The 18,780-nt window shown below is 48.7% G+C and overlaps 2 protein-coding genes across 2 annotated transcripts in view; one reads left to right on the top strand and one right to left on the bottom strand.

The window, feature by feature from the left end:
- Window positions 1–4,156, top strand: part of SLC7A14 (solute carrier family 7 member 14) — a 29,699-nt gene extending 25,543 nt beyond the window's left edge. The window contains exon 8 of the mRNA XM_064385228.1: window positions 248–4,156. Coding sequence (XP_064241298.1) covers window positions 248–570 — 323 coding nt within the window. The 3' untranslated portion in view covers window positions 571–4,156. The remainder of the gene's footprint in view (window positions 1–247) is intronic.
- Window positions 3,814–16,845, bottom strand: CLDN11 (claudin 11). Its single transcript, XM_064385229.1, has 3 exons — window positions 16,470–16,845; window positions 13,739–13,903; window positions 3,814–7,987 (listed from the first exon to the last, which is right to left on the bottom strand). Exons 1-3 carry the CDS (start codon window positions 16,693–16,695, stop codon window positions 7,755–7,757), a joined length of 624 nt encoding a protein of 207 aa, XP_064241299.1. The 5' UTR covers window positions 16,696–16,845; the 3' UTR covers window positions 3,814–7,754.
- Between the last annotated feature and the right edge of the window lie 1,935 nt (window positions 16,846–18,780).

Below are 18,780 nucleotides of genomic sequence, written 5' to 3'. Positions count from 1 at the left end.
TTCTGGCAGATATGTGAGGTCCTGATGTAACCTCACATCTGTCCTCCATGGCTAGTCCATGGTATGTGGAGTCTGGATTTCTCTGTGAGGATGTCTGGGGTAGGTTAATCCCATGATCCACCAGAAATCAGATCTCTGGATATATTTGCTGCCAGTGAAAGCATTTGTGCAGGAAGGTGACATCAGGTAGGGCTAGCAGGGCTAGTGAGTAGGTGGGGTCCAACCCTCTCCCTCTTGCCCACCCCAGGTCTGCTCATCTACTTTGGCTATGGGATGTGGAACAGCACGCTGGAGATCAGCGCGCGGGAGGAGGCCCTGCACCAGAGCACCTACCAGCGCTACGACGTGGACGTCGACCCCTTCTCCGTGGACGACGGCTTCTCCTTCGCCCCCGAGGGCGAGAGCTACCCAGCCTGGGGTCCTTCTGAGGACAAGAGCTTCTCGTACCAGCAAATGGCAGGCGCCAAGGAAAGCCATCGGACAAGTGGCAGGTCGAAAAGCAAAGGCCGGCACAAACCGCCGTCGGATGCTCTGATCGCCAACGACGAGTTGGACTACTCGCCCGAGTAGCGGGACGGGCAGCGGGGCACCGCGCTGCCCAGGCGATGAGGAAGGGTCCCCGTGGCTCCCCCATCCTGCCCCATCCTCCCCGGGTCCTCCACCACCGCCCTGCTCACCTCTGGTACTCGGGACACGCTCTGCGATTGCCGTTGACCCCGAACCAAAACCGCCCGTGGCCCGTCCCAGCTCCACCAGTGGGGTCTTGTTCCGGTGAATGCTGGCTGATCCCCCAGCACTGGCTGATCTCCCAGCACCAGCTGCACCAGTGGGGGCAGCGGAGTGGGAGATGTGCCAAACCAGGAGGGTGTTGAGAGGTGGAAGGAGCCACATGAGGGGACAAGTCAAATTGTCCCTGGGGAATGTCCACCCAATGGCCGCAGAGGTGGGATGCCACTCCAAAATTTTGGCTCTTTCTTGGCATGTGTGTTTTTTTCCTTTGATCCACCTAGAAATGATAGCTGAGCCAGAGGCACAGAGAGGTGGGTAGGTGCAAAATGGAGATGGACACACTCGTCCCTCGGAGTAGCTCAGAGGTGCATAGTTGGTTCCATCACATAGTGTTCCCATGGCCCATTCTGGCACGCTGCACAGAGCAGTGCTTCCCCCACGTCCATCACCACACCCCAAACCCCAATACTGTTATTCAAAATTAGTCCATGTCTCAGTCCATCCTTTAAGTCCTAGCATGCCCAACACCCCAGATCTGTGGCTGGGAGCCTGATCCCATTCCTGGTCACAGTGAGGGCTGTGACCCACTCAGCTCAATCCTCTTTGTACAAATGGTCAACATTCCTCTGAGCATCACCAGTCTGAGGTCGGGCACTGCTTCCACCACCTTGTGTCTTGCAAAAATTCCCTCATCGTGCTAGGCACCTTCCAGTGCTCACTCTGCCCTCAGTGCTCCAGACACCCATCCATGCCCTCACAAAGCAGCATCCATGGGTCAGCCACGTCTGGGCAGAGCTGGGCCATGGGTGGCAGGCAGAAAGGACTTGGCGGCTGAAATCTGGCTCCCTACTGCCATCTGCACCTTGTACAATAGTCTCTGGTTTTGACCTTGACTTGGTGGGTGCTGTATGAAAAACACTGAAATGCTGCTCATTCCGTAAGTGTCCGTACTTCAGTCTGAAACCAAACAGAGCTGGTGGCTCGCGGGGCAGAGGTGGTCAGCAGGTGGATGTTAAACCCCCTGAACATGGCCATGGTCCCCAGAAGTGCCATCAGACTCCCTGCTGCCTGTGTCCCCACAGAACTGTCAGTCAACAGTGCATATCAGCAGGTCCAGTTGTGGAGCCCATCATGCTTCATGTAAAATACTGTGGTGGAGGAACATTTTTTGAATAAACAGTAACCAAAACACATCAGACAGCAGCTCCCATCCTCCCCCCAGCTGCCGAAGGCTGCAGATGGATCCATCCCAGGGGCTCCACTGCATCCCAGACCAACCTCCAGTACCATGGGCTGCTGCTGGCATCCCAGGAGACAATTTAACATCAACAGGGGCAAGATTTCCAATATGGAAATATCCTCGTGGATACTGAGAATCATTAATGCTTTGGTACACTGGATGAGGCTCAGGCTCCCAAAACACCTGCCTGGTACCCTCTGTGGGCAAGCAGGTGCAAAGGGTGCCTGGACCTGTGCCCATCCCCATCACTCCTGAGATGCAAGGACTTGATGGAGATGCTCTGCCTGGGGCTGCAAGAGTATCCCTCCAGCTCCTGTCCCAAACAGTGGCAAAATACAGTCCTTTGCCCAGTGGAGAAGAACATCCAGTGCTGCAAATCTTAACCTGGAGTGCTCCAGGCAAGCCAAGGGAAGTTTGGCCTCTGCAGCATCTTCAGGGTGGGAGTGTAGATTTGGCTAAAGGACCCGTAAGTTTTGCTCTGGCATTGACTCCTGCTGCCCACCCCTACCACGCTTCTACAAGGAGAAATCCTGAGTGTGTCCCACGGAAAAGCTGTTGCAATGTGCACTGCTCAGGGGCCAGCTCAGGAAACCTCTGCAGCAGCACTGAGCTCCTCTTGTGACAGTCACCACCCACCCATGCTTGGCTGCTCTCGTCCTTGATGCCTTAGAAGTACCCAAGAGAGATGGCACCTCGCAGGTCTGGCTGTGTGTTTTCAGGGAGAAAGATTGATGCTATTTTCCTACCAGCTCTTGTACTATACCACATGCAAGGTAGTCGTTCTCATCCTGCTTCCACACGGTATTTGGGCATCTGCCGAGCCACAAACTCATGCCCAAGCACCCTGTTGGGTCAAAGCCTGTTCTTCTTGCAGCCTTAATCTCTTGCTATGGAGCAGTTACCAGTACCAGTGTCTGTTGTCACGTCCGCTCTAGTCACGCCATAAAATTTGACAAGGGCCTGACCCCTTGCTCTTTGGTGTCTGTAGGAACTTCTCCATTGGATCTGAGCAGCCTTTTGGCTGCCCCCATTCCCAGTCACCCCTCCTCCTTCCCCTTCCTGGGGAAGATGGCTGGGCCCCATCCTGGGACCACCAGGGAACAGCATTTAATGCCCCAGATGTGGATGGGCTGCTGCCAGCACTCGCTGTGCTGGGGGTGGGACCTGCACCACATCCCACCCAACAGAGGTGTTTAAGGGGAAGGTGACCAAGCCACAGGTCTTGGGGGGTTGCCAGTGGCCAAAGGCTGATTTACAGGATACCTGCTCCCTGTTTCTGGGTGGCAGCTCCTGGGAGATGTGCGGGTTCAGCCTCTGGGAACTCACTTGTTGCAGCACTGGGCACAAGCAAAGGCTGAGAAGGCAAAATGTCCAGGTGTGCCCATCACCTCAGGGCACTGCTGGCCGGGGGCTGGGAAGAGGTGCCAGTGCTTGTTTTGCTGCAACCCCAACTCCAGCCTTTCCCCGGGGTGCCCTGAGGGAGGCTCTCACGCCCCTGATCTGTCGGGAGGACGTGGCAGAGCGGGACCATGCTGCTCCCACCTCTGCTGGGAGGCACAAAGCCCCTCCGTGCCTGCCTGCCCTCCACGGGGCACATGCCCTGAGGGGCCAAATGCATGGTACAGACGGGGCATAAATACCTCAAACCCTCCAGGCCGACTCTGTAAGGTCTCAGCCCCTCACAAATTCACTCCACATGCTCACAACCCCTCAGTCCGAGGCCCAGCGCTCCAGCATCCTCCACATGGCAGCAAAATCACACCCCAGCAAAGTGGGATGTTGTAAATCCAGCTTGTAAATGACCTTCACTTCGTTTTGTTCAGTCTTTCTGATGTATATCTTGCTTTTCTTTTTTTTTTTTTTTTTTTTTTGCAGGTGGTACTTTCTGGTGTAACAATTCTCTGCAGTTCTGGTATGAAGTTGGTGTATTTGTTAAAAGCAGTTTGTTCTATCCATTTTTTTTTCTTTGTGGTTTCCAGAAGCCCATTGGTGCATTGTACAATGGGGTCTTGTAGTGTGTCATGAGAAAGAAAAAAAATATGCAGATATGTTATGGAGTGATTTTTATTTTCAAATGACTGTGTTGTTGACAGCTATATATATAATACATATATATAAGCAAGATACTAAGAAAAAAAATCTAAATTTACCAAAATCTGTATATTTTAATAAATGCATAAAGCTTTATTGTGTGCCTTTACATTTAAAAATCAAAGAGGAACTAAGGGATTTGTAAAGAAAACCAGAGACAAATGTGTCTTAGAATTAGTTTCCATAGCAATGTAAATCTTCTAAATGAAAGACTAAACCAAAAAGTAATAATAAAAAAAATTCCCATATAATTTTTTTTAGCCAGTCAGTACCTGAAGTTCTGATATTTTTTCAGTGCTAAATTGAAGCTAGAAGTTAACAAAATCTTGCTATAAATGATTGAAAAATTCCATTTCAGAAGATCCATTTCAGCAGGCTGACTTTGTTGTTTACTTGTAGTGTTGTGAGAGAAAATGGCTATCTGTTTACACAATAAAAAAAAAGAAGGAAAAAAAAAAAAAAAAAAAAAAAAAAAAAGGAAGGAAAAACCTAAAGCAAATGACCACAGATTGACTATTGCAGTGCAGAGACCAGGGGTGTACCAATGTCTTCCCATCTGCTGGCACTCACCTTTCCTTGGGGGAGCTGGGGTGTCACAGCACTGTCCCCTCCCTGCACGGGAGAGGCAGACACAGCTGCCTGTCCCCTTTGGGGTGCTCAGTATGTCCCCAAGGGCTCCTTCCTGCTGTCCCTGTTATGTGGGCACAGGGAGGCTGCCAGCTGCTCTCCCATCATGGGCACGGCATGAAGAGCTCCAGCTGGTCCTGGTGGAGCAGGTGAGAGCTCTGCTGGGCATCAGGGACCTCCACACTGGGGTGACCACCACGGCTCACAGCCACCACTCCACACTTGGTTTTAGGAATGGTGTGGAGCAGTTTTTCGATTCAGGAGAATTGTATTTGATCCTATTTTGAGGCTTTGGGTCAGCAAATGAGCACTAAAAGCCTTCATGAGCCAACAGTGCTGTGGCAAATCCAGACTAAGAGTCTCACGGGAGAGCAGGGTGCTTTGGGCAGGCACAAAGCAGGTGTTTCAGCTTTGATCCTTTAAAAACTTGAAAAGTTTAATGTTCTTTGTGCTTCCTCAGAACCCTTCCCCTCTGTGGTGCCAGCACTAATACCCCATCACATTCTCAGCCCCATCTCCTCACACCCCATGGTTGCAGATGTGCATTTTCCCCGCAGATGCTGCGGGGTTGCTTTGCTTTGTTTGGTTTTTAATTCTCTTCCCTGAAATAAAACTTCTTCCTTCCTCTGAGCAGCACTCCCAGGGCCTTTCCAGAGCTGGATTTGGGGTCGGATGCTGGCAACCTGTGGCTGTGGGCAGAGCACACAGAGCCCCAGCACCACTCCCTGCCAAGGGTCTGCAGCACCACGAGCATGAGGATCACGGGATGGAAGAGGAGATTGGAAGGGACCGGTGCATCCTAACGGGGTGGGCAGAAAATAAATCCCCTAAACACTGCCTGGCAGGCAGAAATCAATCAATCTGTGAAGGAGTTCCCAATCACCTCATGCACCTCCCGCAGCACCAAAACCCTCCCCCGGGTATCACATAGGTGTTCCCGTGCTTTTCCCTCCCTGTTTGCTCCAGGGCTGTTTGCAGGCAGCATTCCGTGGGATTTCTGCTCCGAGGTGTCCCACTGGCAGCCGGGGTTAAGAGGGTGGATCCGCGGGCACAATCCACAATCCCCGGGCAGCCTGCACAAGCTGGCACGCCTGTGCCCCGCTCCGCCCGGGACAGCCGCCCATCAATGGCAGCACTGAGAGCATCCCCGGGCTGCACAAGAACCGCCTGTGCCCTGCCTGTGATGTCATGGGCACAAGTGTCCTGCCACCGCCCGGGGACATTGCACAGCGCTGCCCAGCCCGCACAACAGAGCCGCCTTCAAGGCTGCTCGGTGAGCAGGGCAGATGCTGGGGATGCTGCCCGTCCCCGGGCCGGGCAGGCAAAGGAGCACAGCCAGCCTCCCTCAGCCAGGCTCCTTTTACAGGCTGCAGCTTCACGCGTGGAGGAGGGGAGGTGGGAGCGGTAGCATCCTTGCCCCTGGCTGCATCACTCAGTTTGGTTTCCCCAGCTGAAGCAGAGCGAGGGCAGTCCAGAATGCACGAGGCTTGACTGACAGCCCTGTTTTCCCATTTTTCATCATCCCAAAAAACCTGGTTGCTCAGACCCTTCTCCTCCTCCTGCTGCCTCTCCCCTGGGGCTCTCCTCTTGCCCATGTCTGAGCAGCAGCTATTCCTCTTTTCCTCCTCTTGGCCTACACAAATTGTTTGAACTGAGTTAACATCTCTGGGAACAGATGGGATTTTGTATCAGTGTAATTAAATTGCTACAGCCCCTGGTAAGAGCTAGATCTTGATCTTACTCAGTTTTGATCAGAGCAGTGACCCCAGATCAGAATCTCTACTTTAGTTGAGAGCACTCTCAGCAACACGAGGTCTCAGGGTCATCTCCACCACTTCAGGGGCTTTCTAATTCTTCCTAATGTAAAGAAACCCACTAGTGGGTACAACTGGTACAAGCTGCTACTGGGAGAACTGATAGAACCAAAGGATAAGATAACAGACAGTCCCATGCAGGAAGATTACTCATATTTTAAATATTCTTCATTTAATGCCACAGCGGAGCAGTTTTTCATCCTGAACTGTTATAAAAAAAGAAAATTTCCAAAATCATTGGCAATCCCTGTCATGGAAAAACTGGCTATGGAAACACACAGGAAGGAAGGAAATAAAAAGTAGTCAGGGGTTGCAGGTACTCTGTTATTTATTGTACAGTATTTCACTGAAAGTACAAAGGCATCATCAGTACTCACCAGAATTGTATTGTAACAGGTACATTATACTGCATGTTAAAGTGTGCTACTTTAATGAGGCAAGACGGAACACAAACTTAGAGGAAGAAATAAAGGAGTTTAAAAAAATTTAAAAATACATTTTTTAGTAACTGATCTGTACAAAAGAAAAAAAATAAAAGAAACTGAACCAGAGGGCAGGGATTAGAGCCCCCAAAGTCATTTATAACTATTTAAAAAGGCACTGTTATCTACCATGTCATTAGGACCTTTGGGTTCTGTTTCCTTCATACTGATGACTGTGGGGGTGGGGGAAACACTGTTACTAAAATGATCAGACTCATACAAAAGTATTTACAGAGAAAGGCAGAAAAATCCCCTCCTCTTGTTCCAAAAGAGAAACATTTTCCCGGTGGGAGAGGACAGCCTTTCTCCCTATCCTCTCTCCCCAGCCGTGCCAGACCCGTGACCTTGAGTGGGAGAAATCAAACAGTGAGGATGGGGGAGAAGCCGAGTCCTCCTGACAATGGGAAAGTGTCTCTCTCATTTCTGCTTTATTGCTTTAAACTCTCCTATAATCAGGGGAGCTAGAAGATAAACTAAAGTCCCTAAACCCCACACCACATCCCCAAACCATCCCTGGCTGCAAGAAGATGGGGCAGGTGCTTGGGACAAAACGGTGAGGACCAAGAGGTAGGGCTGGCTGGAGCTGTCTTTCTAGAGAAAGGGTTGGGAAGAGACGGGGAGAACAACGCTTCAAACTACCAGACATTTGTGCTGCTTTTCTAAATCTCCCCCTGGGAGCCTGCCAGCCGCGCGTGTCAGCAGAAGCAAACCCAGGGCACACGAACCCACCAGCCAAAGCATCGACGGCAGCCGTGGGACGCCCCCGGGCGCCTACACGTGGGCGCTCTTGGCGTGGGTGGGCGAGCTGGATCCCGAGCCGTAGTAGAAGCGGTTCTCGCCGAAGGTCTGCGCGTCCCCCGAGCAGCAGACGATGACACAGCCGCCGAAGAGGCAGAGGGCAGAGCCGATCCAGCCCGTGTACAGCGAGTAGCCGAAGCTCATGATGGTGGTCTCGCGGTGGGCGCACACCGGGAACCAGATGGTGGCCACGACGCCACACATGGCTGGGGACACAGGGAAGGACAGAGTTAGGGCTCTGAACTGGAGGGAGTGTGAGTCCCCAACAGTGTCTGGGAACAGAGGGGAAACTCATCCCTGCTCCCTTCCAGTCCCACGGTGGCACCCAGAAGCAGCGGCATCAGGGCTGGGTCCGGGAGGTCTCCAAGCAGGAGGCAACATGGGAGCCTCAGGAGTGAGAGATGGAGAGAGGACAGCCATCTCTCTCAGGCTCCAACAAGAAGGAAAAACAACTGTAATATATTTATATATTATATTTATATTATTTATTATTTATATTTACCTGACACAATGTAATATATTTATTAGAAGGGAAGCAGATTTGTCCCCTCAAAACATCTTTAAGAGGGAAAAATGAGAGCCATCCCTGAAACGGATATGCTGGAGAACTGCAGAATTAGGAATAGATTAGATATTCAGAGGCCATGGAAACCATATGGAACGGTGAGAGAATAAAATCTGTGGACCCGTGTGAACTGGTTTAAATCCCTATTTCCACATGGACCCACGTGCTGTGTCCCCAGCCCATGTCCCTCCTCATCATTGCAGTGACTCTGCTGAGTGGTCTCATAAACATCACCAAAATCTCCCAGCACCCTAAGGCACAGGTAGGGTTTATGAAATACAAGCAAAAAATGAGCAGGGACAAAATAAACAGCAGTTAGGCATTGCTGGGTTTTTTTCAGAGAAAAGGAAATGTCTTGCAGCTCTGGAAAACAGATTCTAGTTCCCTGTGGAAAATTTCTATCAAGCAATGGGGACAAACCCAGCAAGGCTCTCCAGACATTTACTGAATTTAATAAAAATGGGACCTGAAGAGTCTGCAGAAGCAAAAACGGGATCCTACCTAGGGACTACAGCAGGTCAAAAAATGACTGCAGGCTTCAGCTTTTACTTGATATTCCATAGGGGGTTTTTCCACAAAAAGCCAGAAGGCAGCTGCAGTGGTGCTGTGAGGTGACATGTGAGGGAGACAGTCCCCACAGAGTCCCCACATGCACCAGGGCAACGGGAGTTGATGGTGTTAATCACCTCCCAGGAGCAGCTCCTAAAACAATACTCCTTGATGGCCTGTACATCTGAGAAGAATTAATCTGTCAATATTTACTTGCCTCCGGGACAAGCTGTGCAGGACTCCATCCTTGTGCCTATCAGAGAATCAGAGCAAAACAATAACAGGACCATGGCAGCGTTACAGATTTCCACCGACCGTGTTAAAAGGTATCTGGAGTCAGTGTCAGAAAGTTAAGGTTGCAAGAGGGAAAAAGAAAGGGGTGAGAGCAAAAATAAAATTGTTTAGTTAAAGCGGAGAACAAACCGTAGCTCCTGGCCGGTACAGCAAAAAAACCATCCCCAAAGCTGCAGTTATTGTGAGAGAAAATATTTTCTTATGGAAAAGAGAAGAACATTTGAAGGATGCTTATAAAGCCAGAAATAATTTTGGGCCTCCTCAAAGGAAGGGCCCCGCAGCTTTGGAAGGAATTTTGGAGAAGGCAGGGAGGGGACAAGAGCATTTCTCCTGCGTGTGGAGCGGTCCTGCAAACAGCTCATGAACCTCCAACGCTTTAAAACAAAAATGTATCAGTTGGGAATCCACAAAGCATTCTAATGGGCCCAGGGAACAAAGCTGCTTTGTTGTCCGAAAAAACACAATCATCTTTTCTTTCTCTGTCAGCAGTAAATATATATATATATTTGTCTATAGACTATAAGAGCCTTATCTCTCCAGTCCCTCCCCCACAAGACAGGACCAAAGAAAACACTTGCACTGGGGTGAGAAGAGCTCTCAGGGATGCTCACACAATGGCATCTCTTGTGCATGTGGCTCCACTACATGTAAAACCACCTTATTTTAATGCTGACAATACCAGAAAGCTGTGAAACACAAGCCAAGGGCTGTGCACGGGTTCACTTGACCTCTCTGTCCTCGGAGGCTGCCAGCTGCTGTCAGTCACCAGTGACCCCAGTGCTGAGCAAGAGGAATGCCCTGGAACAGGACTGGGCTTCATCTCTCTGCATAGATTAGGCTGGGCTGTAAATCCTCCCAGGAGATGGGAAAAGGACAGTCAGCAATTGCAACGTCTCTCTGTGGGCTCAGATTTTATTCTGGTTGTACCAAAGGGAAAGGCTGAAAATAAAAAAGGTGATTTGACAAGAAACCCAAAGAGATTGGAAAAGGAGTTTTAGGGCAAGTTTCAAGTTCTAAAATGGCTGCCCATGCAGAAAAGAAGTGTAGATAGTTGTTATTCCTTCTCTTGTGCTAATGTCGGGACACCCCTTGCTTCCCTCTAAACAAGAAATCTTCAGACTGTAGAGCTGCCGTAGCCAATATAGCTCAGCAGAAAAATAAAAGAAAGTCTGCCTCTACCTGAAAAATCCTCTCAGCACTGCATGGCATGAATGTCCTTGCTCCATTATATTCCTGTGAATCCACAGGGATACACCCCAGCTCCCAGTGTTTCCAAGACTTTTTTCACTGTGCATTTGCAGTAGCTCAGTCTGCTGAGCTGACACCCTCAATACTCAACATTAGAGATGTGTTGGAGTCAGAAGGACGTGCACAGAGACAAGAAGCACAGAAGGTGCTTGGGGAGCTGGGAGAGAGGGAACAGGATTGTTCTAACTCAAGGGACAGTGAGTCCCTGCCAAATTCCTTAACAGTAAGTTAAAGGCTTTTTGCAGAAGAAAGAATACTTTTCTTTCACTTCTAAATTTAACTATTCTGAATTGCTGACTCAAAGTCACACGGATTTCTCTTTCAAAGCATTTAGTTGAAAAAAATATACCTTTTTTTTTTTTGTGTGTGTGTTCAAGGTAGTCTTTTTATCTTGATATCTATGATTTTACAAGTACACCTCATGTAATCTTCAGAAAAACTCATTAAGATCCTTTATTTAGTACACAATGGCTTATTTTGTAGCAGCAATTCCCACTAACACATATTTAATCTATTTTCCAGTGTCTGAGTCCTTCTCCTCCATTGGGAAAATGCCCCCTTGGTTACCAGCAAGGGGTCCTCCAAATCAGTGTCAACAACATGGGCTGGACCAGGGTTTTTCCATCAACACCAACGTGTGAAATGTTTTCACACCAGCTCAGAGCAAACCTCTGCTGAAGGTTGTTTTCAGCCATAAATCAATTCTCTCGGTCAGATAGGATCAAACAGAGCCATAAACACATCAGCAGCAGAATAGCAGGGCGTGCACACAGGTTGCACTCTGGCAGCCTGTGATTATCAGTGGACAGAAAAATCAATGGAATATCTGAGCCCATTGTTTTCCTGGCAACTTTTCAGCTTTTTATATTTTTTGGGGGGGGGGGGGTTCCCTCTTTTTTGGCTCCAAGCTGTGTTTCAGTCCCTGTTTTCCCTTATACCAAATCTCAGTGACAAACTGCCATCCCTTCCCTGAGCAGCAAGTGAAGTTTGTTTTGGGGTCAGCTCCCCTGTTTGCAGCCCCACTCCCTATTTCTGCTGCATTAGGGAGTGTTTTGGCGGTAATTTTCTTTTAACCAGAGCTCTGGGTGTTGCTCTCCCCTAAGAGGAAAATTCTGGAGCCTGTGAGGTTGTGGAAACCATGAGTGAGAGTTCAGTGGCTGAAGGGTGAATAAAAACAGTCCAGGGCATGTTAGTTCTAGAATATAATGGATTTTAACTCAGCATTGTATCTTTCAGAGCCTGATCCATGCTTGTTAAATGCTCTGGAATGGTGACACCTCATCTTGCAACCAGCAGATCATTAATCAGCTTAAATAATGTCAAAGTCCTAAACTCTGCACATTATTCTTCTTCCAAAGGGACTGTCTTGCTGATGAGCCTGGGAAAAAATGGGCTTTGTAAATATAAATGTGGGTTGGTTTCCTCTTTCTTTTTTATTTTATTTTTTTTTTTAAAAAAGCAACCTAGGAGCAAAAGAAGCTTATTTATTCTTCATTTGTGATCTGACAAAAAGAGCCTTATTGTAATTGTGACTAAAACATTGTGACCAGGCTGCTGATCCCAGCCCAGATCATTCAGGGCACCAGCAACACCAGTAAATCATTCACCTGTAGGTGCTTCAGAGCTCACAGGGGTGAAAAACAATAAGATGTGGTCCAAATCTGACCCAAAGGTCATTTGTCTGCCAACGTCTCTGTGACACAAATGTGGGAGCCGTGATCTCTCACACTTCCTTTCCTCACAGGATCTACCTAGTTGGAAAGCCGTGTTCTGAGGCAGAGGGGAACGTGGTTTATGGAGAACCACAACTCTCCATCATTCCCTCACATTCCCTGGTGTCCCACTGCAGTGTGACTGGGATGGGATCGTGGCGCACCAGACACCAAACCCTAGTGGGACTCTGCAGCATAAAGAATTTCACATGTTCTAACACTGTGGTACCCAACACTGCAGTTTGTCATCTCTGAGCTGGTCCTGTCATCCTTCTGCCCTTTGGGATTTTTAGGGACAATCCTCCTGCCTCCTCACCTGCAGCCATGCAAGCAGGGCTGACCTGCAGCATAGTTCTCCTTGACTGCAACCAAAATCTTGTGGCTTTTGTGGCAAAGTGCAGCTCTGCTGGAGAGGGCAAATCCACCAGAGCAGACTACTCTGGCACAAAATTTCATTCACAGGCAGAAAACCTCCATCTTTTCTTTCACTTCTCCAAGCCCAAATGCATGACTCAAGGTTCCAGGGCAGGGATGAAGATCACATTCCAACATGGCTGTTCATGATTGGGATGTCCCAGACCAGTCCTATAAAGCTGATATTAAGACTTCCAGCTGTGCTCTTAAATTCCACAGGCCCCTTGGACCCAGTCCCTCGGATTTGGGATGTATGGACTTTGCTAACCACAAGGTGATGGAGGAGGACTGACTCGCTGCAAGGAGCGTCCAGAGGACAGCCCTTCTGAGTGTGCAGCAATATTCAGTGCCCACTCGAAAAAAAAGAAGAAGAAGAAGCAAGAAGACGGGCATGATGTCAGTGCTGGCTGCCAGCGAGCAGCAGAGCCACACAAAGAGGTCACTCTGCCTCTCCCCTCCTCCTCTGCCACAGACGGGTGCAAACAAGGCCCCGCAGGCTGTTGCTGAGATGACGAGGCCTCAAGAACATGCAGGTGTTGCATGGGGGACAATGAGCTCCACAGTCTGTGCTGCTCAAAACAATCTCCTCCACAAGCACCGAGGACGGGAAGAAATTCCCAGGGGAGCTTGGAGGCCGAGGGCGAGGCTGGCCAGAGGGGGTTGGGAGGCACAGAGGGCATGCCAGTCCTCTCCCCGTGCCAGTGCCATCCCTCTTCCCATGTCCGTGCCACCTCCATGCTCCTTTCCCTGTGGATGCCACAGGACCAGCCCCATTCAGTAAGGGCTTCCCTTCCCACATGCCTCATGCATGTCCAGGGAAAGTTTGGAAGCTCTGCCCTCCCTATAAGTAGCTTGGAAGTTTAGACCCTTTCCCAAAAATCACTTCCACGGCGAACCAGCATGATCCATGCCTGCAGGCACTGCCTGTGCGTGATGGCCCTCCAAGAGAAGCTGTGCCTGAGGACCCCATGAGGCAAAGAGAGAGGGATTCACAGCCCTCCCTCTAACCCTGCTTCATCCCTGCCTCCTCTCCTTGTCCTCCCACTCCTGCCCCTGCCTTTTGTCCACCCACAAATGCTGGAGAGCAGCAGGGCCGGCCCTGCACAAACCCTTCCAGGCTGCCCGGCCCGGGAGCAGGGACGGGCTGCAGCCCCCGGCTGGGGCGGGTGCCTTACCCAGGAGGATGATGAGGATCCCTCCCAGCTGGGAGCGCCGGTACTTGGCTGCCCCGGGCTCGTGGCCCATGCGGATGCAGGGCAGGACCGTGATCAGCAGGAAGATGGCGGGAAGGCCCAGGACGGAGGCGGCGATCATCAGCGCTCGACACGCTTGGACATACCCTGTGGGCAAGGCAAAGGAGGAGGGTTTTGTTATTTGGCACAAGAAAAGGAGGCTTTGGACTACAGCTCCAGTTGGGTTAGAGCCCAAGACATGCACGGAGTATGGGAAATTGGCTCATTCTTGTGTAAACATTAAATCTGCACCAGGCACGGGGCAGTGAGGCTGCAGTGCAGTGGGGAGCGTGTGGACACGGGGTGTGCAGGCTCACAGTTTCCCAACAAACAAACAGCACTGCCCGGAAAACACAAGCTCTTCCCAGAGACATTGAGAAATCATGGAGCTGGAAAATACGGGAACGGAAAGTAGGAGAAATTTTCTCTAGGAAGGAGTTTCCCTATATCTTTTCATAGCAAGAGTTTGATTAAAGAACAAGATTTTAAAATCTTCAAAATTAAATAACAATAATGTAAAGTCTCAAAGGCTCTCCCATCATCCAGAGGGCTGAATAGCTGTAGACCCACTACTGGCACTGCAGGTCCACGGGATGCTGCCAGCAGCTGCCCCGAGGCAATGAGCACTGTTGACCTGGGAGGAGGAGGAGGAGGAGGAGGGGGGATACTCCTCACCCACAGCCACACCTCAGCACTGCACCCCAGGAGATCCCATTCCTCTCTTACCTGTGCACAAGGCAACAGGAAACAACAAGGACCAGAGACTGTGGGAGTGTTGGGCAGGACCATGATATTTCTGCCACTCTGGGAGGGTCTATGTATCACAATACATAATTTTAAAAATATTTATATACTATATGTATATCTAAATTTTAAAATATATAATTTATATGTAACGCATATATACTATAAAAAATTGCATGTAAGTAAATTATACCAGGTCATTATCAGCATGCAAAAGGAACAGGACAAATGTCAGATTTGCCCCAGTGCCTAGTGGCCTCCCCCAGTTTTCAGGACAGTCTCAGCACAGTGAGTGTGCTGGCTCTCTGTCCTCTCTTATTAACAAAAAGGAGCTGTCAGATGCAGACACAGAATTCCAAGATGCTTCAAACCAACACCAGCAAAGAGGGGCCTTGAGCACATCCCACTGACACACAGGTACAACACCAGGAATGATGAATGATGATTTTACTGTTTCTGGAAACGCAGACTCTGTGTGTGTTGAATATTTCCTTGATTTTTTTCAAGAGAAAACTTAAAAAAAAATGGTTACCTGAGGAGTTCAGGGCATAAAAGCAGACCCTAAACAAAGGAGATGGCTGTACCCAGTGTGGATTCTGTGCAACCAATCCCAAGTAAATGAGACTACAAACAATTCATTTTAAAAACTTGACTCAGACAAAGAAAGGCTCTAAATATATTTCAGCTATTGGGCACACCAGGATAAATTTCCCTCTCATGCCAGGCTGTGGGTATCAACAGGCTACAAGCAGAAATATCTTGCTTTGTGATTTGCTTCTGCTTGAGGGAAGCTTTGCTCCCTGCTACTGCAAGACCCATTCACTTAATTATTAAGTTGTATTCACTAATGTTTCTTTGGGGCAAAACCTCCCTCTGTCTTCTCTACTGGATCAGATTTAACAACAGTAGCAGTAAGGAAGGCAAACTTACTAAAATAAAAGTAACCACACACAGAGAAAGGGGGAATGAGACACTCAACATTCCTAAGTGCTGTGTGCCACAGACCAAGCTCTGCAACAGAGAAACATTCAGGAATTATCTTTTTCACCTCTTGTAAAATTATCTTCACAACAATTTAAACGAGTAAATAAGGAAACATGAAAGCAAATGACAAGGAATGGTCATTTCTGCGTTGTCAGCTTTGAGACAGGCACCTTTGTCATGGTAGAGGAGTTGCAATCTATAACACAGCAGAATGAAGTGCTACAGAGTGAACAGTGGTTGAAACTGGCAAGCTCACAAACTAAACTTACAGGGACCAGACCTCACAAGACTTTGGCAGGTTTAATTGGCCCAAAAGGTGTATTAATGCTGATTAAACACCTTGCTTAACTTTTGCTTTCCAATAAACTAGATGAAAGTTACTATATCATTAAAAATATCAAGTTAAATGTAATTACATCAGTTTGCTGTGTAAACGCTCTGTCTTGCCTCAGAATCCGTGGGAAGCACAAGACCATCAAGACTAATGATGATCTTCTGAAAGATTAAAAGCCATAGCAGCATTAATAATAGATGCTGAAAGATTCATTACTCTCCAAATCACTTTAAGGAATCAAACCTTAACATTTGTAATAGCTCACCCTCCCCTTGAAATGCTCTATTACACCTCAGTGTGCTCTGTATGTTTTGCAGGGCAATCCAGAGACAAGATGTGAGAGGAGCAGTGAGACTTTACAAAGAGCAACGATTAAATATTAACAGAATTTTAGCAGCCACAGAAAACCTGGGTACGATTAAAACCAGGTGTAAATCAATGAGAATCATGTTAAGAGCTATCGTTCACCTTCTTTAGTGCATTTAATGGACCATCCCCTGTGCTGATGAAGCTGGAGGAGCTTCACCATCACCTCCTGTGGCAGCAGCACCTTGCTCTGGGCAAGGCTTCATCCCTCACTGGGGTGGGAAGGGGAGGATGGGACCCACTCACCTGGCAGTATCAGGATGTCCACGAGGGGCTTGCAGTGATAGAGACCTGTTGCCATCACACAGTCTGCCCACAGCCCCTTGGATCCCAGCTCATCCATTTTCCTGCAGGTGGTGATGGTGTAGCCGCAAGTCACCACCCAGTCGTTGGTGGCCGTGGCCACAACCACCCCGATCCACCCGACAAAGCTGCAGACAAATCCGGCCAGGTGCAGGCAGGTGGCCACCATCTCCGGCTGGGCTGGGGACAGCTGGACAGGACAGTGCCCACGGGGTCAGCGAGTCCCGGCTGCTGGAGCGGCAGGATGGGACGGGCAGGAGCCGCTCCCTGCTCAGGCTCTGCTCAAACACTCGGCTGCCTCTGCCCAGCTCCCTCCCTGGGAGGGGTCAGAGCTGCCTCCGGCCCCACAGGCAGGGGAGGAGCAAGAGAGGAGCCCCAACTTCTGCCGGAGCATCCCAGCGTGCGAGGGAAGGAGGGAGTGCACAGGAGATGCACCATCGCACCCACGATTGCTTGGAAAACAAACCGGGGGGGTTTATTCAAATGCAAACAAACAGCCAGACTGTTCGAAATTTAGCAGAGAGGGAGAAAGATTGAGGCAGTGCTTGCCGGCTGAACTTTTATAGTCGCACTGGTACGTCCTCATGGAAAGGTAAGGGAGAAATGTGGTGGACAGAGTTACTCAAGGTGGGGAATTGATCACCTCATCAAAGCCATCAGCACAGCTGCTGTAAAGGGACAAAATGAGTCTTGGGTCTCTCCTGATGTTTCCAGTAATTGTAAAAATATAAAAGACCCGCCACTGCTTTCTCCGCTGTGCCTTTCAGAACTATTAACTAACACTCACTGAATATTAAATATGTGTTTAACAGCACCATAGTCGCACTTTTGAACCCTCAAATTAAAACGAGCACCTTCTAACTCAGACTTTTAGTCCGAGTAAATTTACTATATGAATTTTAGTACGTTTGGTAAAACAGGAGCAGCCCACTTCAAAATGCCAGAGGTGGGGAAACTTCACATCTTCCCGTTCTGCACCAGGAGAAACAGGCAGGCAGGACATTGTGCGAGCTTCGCTCTGTATTTCACGGCACAGATGCATGTTCTCGCGTGCCAGCACACCCCTGAGGATATTTCATTGCCGTGTGTCCTCCAGCGCTGCTGGTTTTGGGAAGGGAAGGTTTGAAAGAGGAGGATGCCGCATGCCTGCAGAGACCACTAGTGGAGAGCTGCCTGCGGTGCACGGGCAGGAACAGGACCAGAAAGTGACACAACAATGAATTTCATTCACTCCTCGAGCTGTCAGTGAGAGAGAAATACGGGAAACGCCACTCCGAGTTTAAAGTGCCAGGAATTAAATACATCCTGCGCCTCATCCAAGGATATTTTTTGCATAGTTCTTTAACAACTAAGAGGAAAAACCTGAACAAGAGCATCCTAACTAGAATTTGTCACCTGCTCCTTAGATCCAAAATTCAAGGACATGAGGTCACAGTTTTCTGTAGAAGCTTTATCTGAACACTGGAGCACTACCGGTGTAGTTGAAAGTTCTTTTTCAAGAGAAGATAATTCTAATAAATATAAATTTAATAGCTGTTTTCATATTTGTTTTATATTGTTGATTATTCCTTGGGTTTTTTCTATACCTGGTTTATGGTATTTCTGTGAAGCCAAGCTGCCAGCTGGCCGTCCATGAAATTTCCTGATGTGATTCCACCTTCCTGCATGGCCTATCCTTCTACTGCACCCACCTCAGGTGTAGTGTGCTGCTACTGATATCCAAACACAAATTTATGTTGTCTAGGGCTCAATTCTAGATGGATTTAATCTTCCCCTAAAAACCATTCCTTCTTATTTACTATTCAGGAGATAAACTTGCAATCTTTTGGGTGAAAGTGGGGTTGTTCCACTTCTTGGACTGAGCAATTGCATTGGACAGACCATGGACACCTCCTGAGTTCAAAGGAGATGAGAGATTTCACCCCAAAGCTGAGGTTTGGAATCATTTTACACTGTGATAGTGCAGGCACATCCTAATGCACAACGTAAGTATTTTTTAAATGCTGCGAGGTATTCATTGGTATATACATCCTTCTGTAATTCAGTCTTCTCCATTTTTGGTTTCCTTAACCACAAAAGCTTCTTAACTCCATGTTTTCCTTCACAAATGTATTTATCAAGGAGTGTGCAGGAGCAAGGAGTAAATTTGACACTTTGGTAACCAGCACTGTTCAACAGAACTCGAGCTGGTGCCCACAGGGCACAGTGTGAATTATTTCATTAATGTCAATAGAGACAGGAGACATTCAGCATT

The sequence above is a fragment of the Passer domesticus genome, chromosome 11 (genome assembly GCF_036417665.1).
Source record: "Passer domesticus isolate bPasDom1 chromosome 11, bPasDom1.hap1, whole genome shotgun sequence".
In the NCBI taxonomy this organism is placed as follows: Eukaryota; Metazoa; Chordata; class Aves; order Passeriformes; family Passeridae; genus Passer; species Passer domesticus.
This window is presented reverse-complemented; position numbering and strand designations above follow the sequence as displayed.

What these genes read in the sequence shown, in the direction of transcription:
- CLDN11 (XM_064385229.1), bottom strand. Translation starts at nt 16,695, where the DNA reads ATGGTGGCCACCTGCCTGCACCTGGCCGGATTTGTCTGCAGCTTTGTC. An exon ending in GGACATCCTGATACTGCCAG is followed by an intron (nt 13,904 to 16,469) that starts GTGAGTGGGTCC and finishes CCTTGCCCACAG; the next exon opens with GGTATGTCCAAGCGTGTCGA. An exon ending in GATCCTCATCATCCTCCTGG is followed by an intron (nt 7,988 to 13,738) that starts GTAAGGCACCCG and finishes CTGTGTCCCCAG; the next exon opens with CCATGTGTGGCGTCGTGGCC.